Source organism: Lactuca serriola, chromosome 5, assembly GCF_051521515.1.
Source record: "Lactuca serriola cultivar US96UC23 chromosome 5, Lser_US96UC23_V15, whole genome shotgun sequence".
NCBI lineage: Eukaryota > Viridiplantae > Streptophyta > Magnoliopsida > Asterales > Asteraceae > Lactuca > Lactuca serriola.
The window spans coordinates 185976888-185988394 of record NC_136412.1 but is presented as its reverse complement, the minus strand read 5'-3'; the positions used below and the strand labels follow the sequence as shown (position 1 = coordinate 185988394).

At 31.9% G+C, this 11507-nt stretch overlaps 1 protein-coding gene across 1 annotated transcript; it reads right to left on the bottom strand.

The window, feature by feature from the left end:
• Positions 1–8352: 8352 nt before the first annotated feature.
• LOC145053368 (chitinase CLP-like) lies at positions 8353–9829 on the bottom strand. The gene has a single exon (XM_079001409.1). The coding sequence runs from the start codon at positions 9816–9818 to the stop codon at positions 8514–8516; it is 1305 nt and encodes a 434-aa protein (XP_078857535.1). The 5' UTR covers positions 9819–9829; the 3' UTR covers positions 8353–8513.
• Between the last annotated feature and the right edge of the window lie 1678 nt (positions 9830–11507).

Sequence of the window (11507 nt, the reverse complement as noted above, 5' to 3'; positions counted from 1 at the left end):
GGCTTGAGTTTGTGGCCCGGTGGAAATCTACCCGATACTGACGTTAAACGAGGTTTATGGTCGTACCCGATTAATTGTTGTAACCCGACGTAGTTATAATTAAAAATTTTCCAAATAAACATTTGGGACGTTTTCACGTGTTTCTAATGGGTTTGGATACTCACGAGGTCATAATAAAAGTCTTAAATTAAATGACCTAAACCAAAATTTTAACGGAAAAATTGCAAGACAAACGGGTTTTACTGATGGGAATGGGTTACAGCGACGAAATAATTTACAGATTGTCACACCTTATGCCTATCTGGAACGCTCTCTGGGCCTTCGAAATGAATGGTACGCCCTACTAGCCTGTAGTCTATTTGGGACGCCCTGGGTATCTTGGCCTTGAGCACAAAAAAGGACCGCCTCAACCCAACACACCATCATATATCAACATATACCATATCAAACCCTAGCTAGCATATACATATATAACATATCACTAAGCATAGCATCATCCTATATACCCGGATACATATCTAACAGATAACTACAACATACAAGCGTGCAATAAACCATGATAACAATCCAAAGGGGCCGACCTTGGTGGCTTCGACCCAAAAGTATAGTGAGGAAATCTCACCTCGCAAATCTGAAAAGACAGCAGAAAAGAATATCGCTCCATGAGTCCACTCCACAAATCACTTATACACAGGGAAAGACCTAAACTTAGACTTCATATCAAATACACAAAATGCCCCTAGGGTTAACTAGGTCAAAAGTCTAAGGAAAGTCAACGGCCTGGGAAAAGTCAACCCAACTGAGTGTGCCCAGCATACCCAACCTCTACTCCCCGCATACTCCGCCCTTGACCAAAAACGGGAAGTTGACCACCTACGCCCAACGTATGCCTTGATACGCCCATCGTATATAGTGGCCATGAATAACCTCCATTAAGTGCTTAATTCAGCAAGTCCAAACGTCTAATTCCATATCCAAGTCTAAAAGGTGCTCCTAACCATAAAGTTTCCAACTTTATAGTCATGCATGCCTTAATAAGTCCCAAAACCAAATCCCTAGTTTGTCTTAACCACTTAAGACCTACACATCATGCATGCAAGCACTAAATGAGTCAAGATAGCATTTTTACAACTTAATGCACCTCAAATCTTCTGAAAGGACAACTCCATTGGTCTTAGAGTAGCCTTTTACTCATTAAGTCCAAGAAAAGGGACTAAAAACTCATAAGACTTCACATGGCTAGATCTTAAGAAAATACAAGTCAAGGTCAAAGATTTATACCTTCTGAAGCTTCCCAAAGAGGCAAAGATCTCATATCTACAAGCTTGTTTCCACACTAGGGCTCCTCAATGAGTCCTCTTTCTTCCTTCAACACACCAAGAACACACACTTAAACTCAAAACATACACTCAAGGGCTAGGGTTTGCAAAAACGTATCAAGGAGAGTGGAGGCTGAAAAGGTGAGAGAAATGAGGCTATAAGGATGATTATATAGGGGCTTAATCCTAAAATTTAGGGTTTCTACAACTGGCGAGTACGCCCCGCGCACGTTGATGTACACCCAGCGTACTAGGGCGCGGCCTAGTACGCTAAGCATACATATGTACGCATGACGTACTCCCATTTCTCCAAAATTACAATTTTTTCACTAGGATTTCCAATGGACACTTCTTCTATTTAGGGACCAAAACGCAATATAAAAAGATTATATAGTTAAATTTAGAAGTACCTGAACACCAGGATGTTACAATTGTTTTGGTAAAAAATTAACAAACTAATTTTATAACCAAATTAGTAAGTGTGGTGTGATGTTTGAACTAAGGTGAATAAAAGTAAAGTGCTTAGGATCTTGAAATGCATTGAACATCTTGGTTGTGCCCAAGATCCTGGGTAAAAAACTATAATGTTCAAAAAGGAGTTTGATTAAAACGTATTATCTCGTAATATGAATAAGTTTATTTTGGGACAAAAATAGTGTTGAAGAGAATAAATAAATAAATTTGTATAATAAAGTTCGAGATACTAAAAAATATACTAACATACCTGAAGATACCTTAGCGATTTTAGCAATGTAAAAAAATGAATAAAGGAATGGATTGTTTTCGATTGAACATCATAAAATAAATAAAATAAGTTCAAGAACATAATGAGTTACGAGGAAAGCCCTTAATCCGTTAGGATCTCCGACATAAAACCTCGGGAGGTGATGCAATCACTTGCCTTAGTACTTATATTAAATTTAAATAATGTTAGAAATGCTAAATGATCTTAGAAATGAAGTTAATATACTCAAGTTTCGAGAGAATTAGAAAATAAGTAGCAATAGAAATATGTTCTTGTGTGTGTGAATGTCAATAAACTAGTGTTTATATACATAACAATAATAATTATAATTCCGACATTCTTAGGATCCTCCTTGACTTTTCTTTGACCCAAATTTTACGAGGGTCTTCAACATTCATGAGACATTGAACACCTGTGGTTTAACTAGGTCTATTCCTTTCTTGTCAAACTTCAATTTCCTACATAAGATTTCACAAGAAACATGATGATGGTCCAATATATTGATTCAATCCAAGATCTTAGGTTTGCCCAAGATGTTAGTAAAATGTTCAAGATATAAGAATAGTAAGGTAAAAATTATATGTTGGATCGTATTAGATGTTAGTTCTTTCGAAGGGGAATAGTGTAAAACGAAAATGATTTGGTTGCTTGAAAAAAAATTGTTGCTAATATAATGTCGATGGTCTTCATATGGGGAGTTTGAGAGCTTTTAAGCTTGCCTTATTGACTACGTAGTGGTCGAGGTTTAGGTCTAAAAACAATGCCATGTGGATACAAGTAATAAAGGTCCTTTTTGCGATGTCATGCATTTTTCATGGGGAGGCAGTAACTTGTCAAGTTTTCATAGTGTCATTACAAACTTGTCGAAAGGTTTGGATATACATAATGTCTTTTAGGGGAAAAATGAAGGATCCATTAAACAAAATTGATTTAGGGGAAAATGAAGGATCCATATCCTATCTTTGATGTATTGCATGTGATGGTGAACCGAAAAGCAAAATCAATACTGATATTTGTTGATTGATCATCAAATAGAAACCCAAAAAATTGAAACCAATGTTGATGGTCGTGATGGATGTTTCTAAGGTTTATGATTCTGGTGTTGGTGGAGGTTTTTAAGGCTGATGATGGAGAGAGAGAGAGAGAGAGAGAGAGAGAGAGAGAGAAAGAGAGAGAGAGAGAGAGAGAGAAAGAGAGAGAGAGGGAGAGATAGAGAGGAAAAGTGAGTAAGAAATGGATGAATGAGATTTCTAAGGTTGTTTTGGTAGTAGTGAATGATTATAAGGCCGTTGGTGATGGTAGTGGTAGAGGTCTCTAAGGAATTAGTTTTTAGTGGTGAACGATCACTACAAGAAATCAAAGCATTAGCGGCGTCGGCTTTAGCGGCGACGCATAGCAATAGCGGCGACATGTAAATGACATGATTATATACATTTGTTGGATTGAAATTTATGTTTATACCACATTGCCTTAAAATGAAATTTAGATGTATATATTTGTATGAAATTGGATGAAATTGGAATACGCAAATTAGATGTATTGTATATGCAAATTGGATTATTTTGTTGGTTTGTGTGTGTTTATACCACTTCTGGTAATGTATTGTATATGAAAATAAAGTTAGTTTAATAAATTAAACTAATTACAAAAAAAAATATTAAATTAATTATAAAATCTAATTAATTTACCTTTAGAATCAAATTAAGTTACCTTTATAAAATCAAATTATATTAATTATAAAACTAACTGAATAGGAACATACTTTTATTGACTTAAAATAAAGTTAATGTTAAAATTAAAATAAAATAAAGTTAGTTTAATAAATTAAAATGAAAATAAAGTTAGTTTAATAAATTAAACTAATAACAAAAAAGAAAATATTAAATTAATTATAAAATCTAATTAATTTACGTTTAGAATTAAATTAAGTTACCTTTATAAAATCAAATTATATTAATTATAAAACTAACTTAATAGCAATGTACTTCTTGTAATTTTAATTTAATTATAGAATAAAGTTAAATTAATTTTAAAAAAAACATTAAAAAAATAATAAATTAATTTTAAAATCAACTTAAAGTAGTTTTAAAATCAAGTTAATGTTAATATTAAAATAAAATAAAATTAGTTTAATAAATAAATTAAACTAATAACAAAAAAGAAAATATTAAATTAATTATAAAATCTAATTAATTTACTTTTAGAATCAAATTAAGTTACCTTTATAAAATCAAATTATATTAATTATAAAACTAACTTAATAGGAACATACTTTTAGTGACTTAAAATAAAGTTAATGTTAAAATTAAAATAAAATAAAGTTAGTTTAATAAATTAAAATGAAAATAAAGTTAGTTTAATAAATTAAACTAATTACAAAAAAAATATTAAATTAATTATAAAATCTAATTAATTTACCTTTAGAATCAAATTAAGTTACCTTTATAAAATCAAATTATATTAATTATAAAACTAACTTAATAGGAACATACTTTTAGTGACTTAAAATAAAGTTAATGTTAAAATTAAAATAAAATAAAGTTAGTTTAATAAATTAAAATGAAAATAAAGTTAGTTTAATAAATTAAACTAATAACAAAAAAGAAAATATTAAATTAATTATAAAATCTAATTAATTTACGTTTAGAATCAAATTAAGTTACCTTTATAAAATCAAATTATATTAATTATAAAACTAACTTAATAGCAACGTACTTCTTGTAATTTTAATTTAATTATAGAGTAAAATTAAATTAATTTAAAAAAAACATTAAAACAATAATAAATTAATTGTAAAATCAACTTAAAGTAGTTTTAAAATCAAGTTAATGTTAATATTAAAATAAAATAAAATTAGTTTAATAAATAAATAAAACTAATAACAAAAAAGAAAATATTAAATTAATTATAAAATCTAATTAATTTACTTTTAGAATCAAATTAAGTTACCTTTATAAAATCAAATTAAATCACTTATAAAACCAACTTAATAGCAACATACTTTTAGTGAATTAATGTTGGTCATTAAAACTTTAAATTTAGCTTTAATTAGGTTATCCCGTGTTAGAATACTTTTTGAATCGTCAACTTTATGAATACTCTACTTGATTTTTGTTTCCCGTAAAGTAAACCTTAAACACTAAATTATGTTTCAGTTGCATCATGTCTATTGATAAAAGCTGGACTACTAATCCACATCGTCAATCTCCCGAGTTCCAGCTAGGGCTCGACACTTTTGTCGAGAGATCCATGTTACACCTAGATTGTAAATGTGAAACCAGATGTCCGTGTGAGAAATGTGTATATCTTACAATTTCGCAGGGTAACTAACTTTTATTCATATTGCAGATGAGGTTTACTTGGGCAATACTCTTGGCCATGATGGCCGATGTTATGGGGCTTGGACACGGAGGTGATGGAGCCGGGGATCCACCACCTCCAGGAGGCTTTGGTCGTGGTCAACACGAACAAGATGGTGAGTTTTATTATGATATATTTATTAACTATTTTTATTATTTTATAATAAGTTATCGTGACTAATAGGTTTAATTGTATTTTTTCAGCCGAGCTTCCTAAAAAAAGGAGAGGCATGTCAAAAAATATTGAGTTGGGAAAGTTGATAAGGGCAAATAAGGGAAAGCCCATAGATTTGGATTTCGACAGGGAGATCACATATTCCCCTGTCGGGAAGCGTGGTAATTGGTTCACCCATGAAATTGGGAGGTATTTGTGGAACAATGTCCCTTTCAACGTATCTGGTTGGGACAATGTTTCCCCCGCTTTAAGGAACGCAACAGTTGTTCATCTAAAGGTAACTTGGATACAATTTTAATTTTAGTTGTGATTGTTATTTAATTAACTAAAATTTTTGTGTTTTGCAGAATAAATTTGATTTGGATAAGGTTAACATGGATCCGGAGCGTGCTTAATTGTTGCGGAGCATTGATTCGAGTCTTGCAAAAGTTTACAGAGGCCGAAAAAGTAAAGCTCATGCTTATTTTAAGGAAATCGGGGGGCCTGCAGATATCCAAGCCGCATTAAACAACCCCCCTAACGGAATGTCACATGAAAATTGGGCGAAGGCAGTCGAACATTTTCAAACGCCAGAATTTTTAAGGCGTTCGACGTCAAACAAGGAATGTCGTTGAAAACAAGTAGTTGTAAACAGAGGGGGGGGGGGTCGAGCTCATACAACAATGCATGTTTCAAAGAAGTAAGTTATGATATATTTAAATATTTATTTAAAGTATAACTAATCTAAATTTTAATGTTAAATAGGATATCAGTCGAATCGAAGCTTTTCGTAAAGCTAATTCCAATCGCCAAGGGGTATTTTATAGTCTTGCAGTCGAGCAACAATACGTAAGTGGTTAATTTGTATTTTTCATATAAGTGTTTATATCGTCAAAGGTATTTAGTAATCTAATTTTTATGATTTTTATTATTTTTAAAAAATACAGAATGCTTTACTCGAAGAGATAAACCAACGAACCCAAGCTACTTCTGAGGCAAGCAGTCTAGCACCAACTGATATAAAAGATTGTTTTGAAATAATATTGGGTGTTCGACGCGGACATATCAGAGGCATTGGACGTAAACCCCCTACCGTTGTGTCTATGTATGATCAGCAACAACCAATGATACAAGAACAACCACAATCACAGGTAATTGTTAGTAAATGCTATAATGGAAAGTAGAGTGCTATAATGATATGTTGGTTATTATTTGATATGTTGATATTTTATAGTTTGGTAATTTTTGGAAAGTAATGATATAATGGAAAGTAGAATGGTATAATGATATGTTGGTTATGGTTTGATATATTGATATTTTGTAGTTTGGTAATTTTTGGAAAGTACAATGCTATAATGGAAAGTAGATGTATGTTTAAGTGTATTTGATATGTTGATATTTTGTAGAATGGTATAATTAATTATAATGTTATTCTGATATGTTGTTAATATATTTCGTTTTCTTTATAGTTGCAAATGCTCCAAACAATACTACAGGACCCGGCCTGTTCTGCAGCATTGGAAGAGTGGTTTCGCTCATTGCCGCCACCAAATAATGAAGGAGATAATGATGAGGACGAGTAGTTATTTTAGGATTTTATGAAACGTTTTGTAATTTGGAAGAATACTTAATGTGGTATGATAGTTTGGATTGATTGTATAATATGTATTAATATTTCTATAAAAACATATCAGATTTCTCAAATGCTATATGGATTAATAATTTGATTGATTATAAATTTAATGTTAAAATAAATTAAAAAAAAATCAAAAGAGTATTAGCGGCGACAGCTTTTGTGGCGACATAACGTTATTAGCGGCGACACACTATTAGCAGCGACGATCAGTATTAGCGGCGACGCCTGGTATTAGCGACGACACTGAGTATTATCGGCGACATTCAGCGTATTAGCGACGAAACAATATCGGCGACGCATTTGCAGCGACATGTCGCCGCTAAAGGTACTAGCGGCGACAAGCCCACCCTTCGTCGCCGCTGTTGTCCAATCTTCTTGTAGTGGATGTGATATTAGTAGTAGTTATGATGAAGAGAAATCGATAGACATGAAAATACTTTTAGGATCCATTTAATATTGGTCATAAGGTTTGAAGGGAGAGAGGGTGGAGTATTGTGGGACAATTTTTTTAGAAAAATTAAATATCCTTCTATATTTTCTTCCTACATATCTTTCTGTGAATCTTAAATGATGACATTTGTAATATTTAATGAAAATAATAATATTTTAATAAATTTGTGTGATACATATCACCATTTAAAATGGATATGAGGATACGTAGGAAGAAATGTATGAGAGTATTTAATTTCTCTTTTTTAATAGCAATTAATAAAAATCTAATAAATTGAAAATTTTAAATGTAAAGTAAAATAGTTATTTCAAGCCTATATAAAGAAACTTTCCAAAAACTCAATATTTGCAAAAATAAACTAGTTGCACTAAATTTAAGAAAACAATACCATTTTTTTTTAGGTTTTCTCAATTATTTATCTTCTCATTTAAATAGAAAGTTATATTTGAGGGGAGAGAGAACTTCACATTTTTTTTTTCATGTTTTAAAATTTGAAGTTCTTGTACATTTCAAACTTTAAAAGTAGAAGAAACATTTGTTTTTTTTTTTTTTTCATATTTTTTACTATTTTATTCTTCAAAGTATATATAGTTTTATATTTTTAAGTTATATTATGATTATATTTGAATTTTGACACCCCAACATAATCCAATCTATTTATTTATGCTACCAAATTAAATAATGGACATATTAAAGTATTCGGTTCATTGTTATTATTTCTTTAACGTAGTACATCGATAGTCCAGTTTTTTACTACATATATAAGCGACACCGAACAAGAAAATCTTTATTAGGTGATCAACTTTTGATGGATACACATTCACTTCCCAGTTGAATATGCCATATTGATCAATAACTGCTAACCAACGTATAGTTGAAGTTTGAACAAGAAGTCTTCTTACGTAATAAAGAAGAACTAAACCCAAACGTCGAGTTCTCCAAATTAAACACCAGAAAGTTATCTTCCATCTGAAAGGTTCCGATCACGATTGCAGGTTCAAAGGATGCACCACCGTCCACTAGTGCCAGACATGCAACGTCCGGTGTCACTTGCTTAATGGAGTTAGCCGCGGACATTGTCCACTTCTTTCCTTCCGGTAGACTAAAATCAATATCAGGAACTTTTAAGGATACTTGTGTACCATTTGTGGAACTGCTAAAGCAAAGGCCAAAAGGTGGGACTGGAGTTGCCTGAGGGATACGTTTTGTAACCATTGAAAACCTTCGAACCACAGGATTATAAATGTCACTTCTAAGAATGGTGTAAGGCTCGGTTGTACTAATCTTGGTGATGGCATCTGCCGGAATAGTAATGGATCTCTTTTTGATTACAATGTTATTCACACCTATATAGTATCCAAAAGAATCTGGATGGTTTATCAATGGAGTATAAGAAAGATAACTTCTTACGTCAACAGTTGATTGGGGGAGAAGGTAATAAGGACTATCTCCATAAAGTAGAACCCCACGAGCAGACAAGTTGCTAGGCAAACATAGACCTATTACTCTTTTAAGCGGGTCAACTAATCTAGCTGGTAAGGCATAAGGTGATGACGAAAGTGCCATGACACCTGTAACATTTGCAGGGAATGATTGGAGTGATGAAGAAGGAGCACATGCAGCATTAGGGTAAGCACCATATAATCCGGTATAAACATTTCCACCATTGCTTTGATTGAAAGTGAAATCGTCATAGTTGAGTTGCGCCTGGACACACGATGAATCAATGGGGTTGATCACATTGATTGGGCACGTACATTCTCCCCAACCAGGTAACGTTGACTTGTTGGTTTCTCGTTGGCAATAAGGATTCTTGTATGAGAAAGAAGTTCGTACTTCGGTGCACTGATATTCTTCACAAGAAACAGGAAAGGCACATTGTGTGTCGGCAGGGCAACTGCCTTGATACATGTTCCATTGCAAGGAACAAGTGCGCCATATGATAGGAGCATCTGTGTCTATGAGGAGATTTTGGCTTAAGAATTGCATGTTTATGTAGGCTGTCATGACTTGAACACTATAAAGAGGTTTAGAAGCATCGGTATGTTTATGTATCGGAAGAACTACGGAAGTGTAAGGTAGTGCAGCTAAGGCTTCATGTTCAAGAGAGATGAAGGATAGAGTGATAACAATTATTTGTAAAAGCAAAAGCATTTTCGAATATTGGTATATTCAAGTGTAATTTCTAAAGATCATTAAGCAGATTTATATAGACATGTCAACGCCAAGGCCTTTCTCATGTTGGCCTACTCGAAGTTAACTACTAACAGGAAGACTTGATTTTGCCATAATTTAATAATAATAATAACAGTATTTATTAAATGACTTTTAATATTATTGAAGTGTATATACTGTCATTGGTTCGGATTTTATGAACATAATTATCGACCACCAAAAGTTACCCTAACTAAATGAAAAGTCAATCAAGCCATATAATCGTGTAATGTAATCTTTTAGAACATGGTCAATAGAACCGAGATGATTATACTTAAAATCCCCGTTCAAAGCGGCTCATCTAATATATTTAATCTATATATCTTGGAACAATCATATTTGACTTTTGGAAACAAAATTTAATGGGTATTAGGGGCTGTTTGGCAGGATCTGAATTTTTAAGATCTGAATTTTTAAGAGATCTGAATTTCTAAGAGGGTCTGAATTTTTAAGATCTGAACTTTTAAAATGTTGTTTGGTTGGAACCTCTGAATTGCTATGCTGAATTATCAAAATGACCATTTTACCATTTTGTATTATTTTTTGCTGAATAATTAAAAAAAATATATAACACCATATAAAATCCAAATTAATATAAATTAAAATTTATCTTCAATGATTTATAATATCTTTTTGACATATATTTACAAAAATAACATCATTTTTTACATCCCAAAGATTTCAAAGTTAAAAAACAAAATATTTGACATCGAATGTTGAGATATAAATGACAACAAACTTGCAACCGAACAATTGATGATCAATTTGTACTCCTTGTCCATCATTACATCAAACACGATAGCCCCTCAATTTTTTCTTTCAAACATTTCAACCTACAAATCCAAATTCAACAAGGAAACAAATAAACACTTTAAACATATATATATAGAAACTGCATATCAAATCCATCACCAACTATGACATCATACTTAATTTTTTTTTACTTATTAGGAATTTACTTCTGTTGGTGAAAATGAAATGACATTGCTATAATTGGGTAAGTGTTGAGAGCAAGTAAAATGTTGTAATAGGAAAATGAGAGTAATAAACAAGTCAAGGAAATGAGACCTTGTTTATATAAAATTTGCCTGTATGTATGGTGTTACAGGAGTGCGGTTGCACACAAACAAACAACATAAGGGTGATTTGTGTAATTTCCTTCCATTTTCATGTTATGGTTCTAAAGTTTACCATTTCTCACCATATTTATTTGTTTATACAACATTATTTGTTTATTATAGCATTCTTCTTTTTCTTCTTATACTTTGAAAAATCTCTTATTTGAATACGACAACCTTTACTTTGCACTTTCACTGCCATAAACGTCTTGTTAAAAATTTCCAAGTGCATTGCTATATTCGCTAGGTTTTCAACAGTACTATTGGACTATGTTCTTGCATATACCATTTGTTTTGGATTCATTTTTATAAGGGTTAAATATAAGTAATAATAACCTACTTCTAAAGGGGTTGTTTTATTTCCGTGGTTAGCCATATGAAAAAGGGAATAAATGACACAGAGACCAAAAAGGAGAAAGAAATCCATGTTGATTTTACTGTCTTTGAAAGCATCTTGGCAAGAATTGTGAAATGATGAAAAGTGAAAAATCAATGGAGATGATAAAGAGAT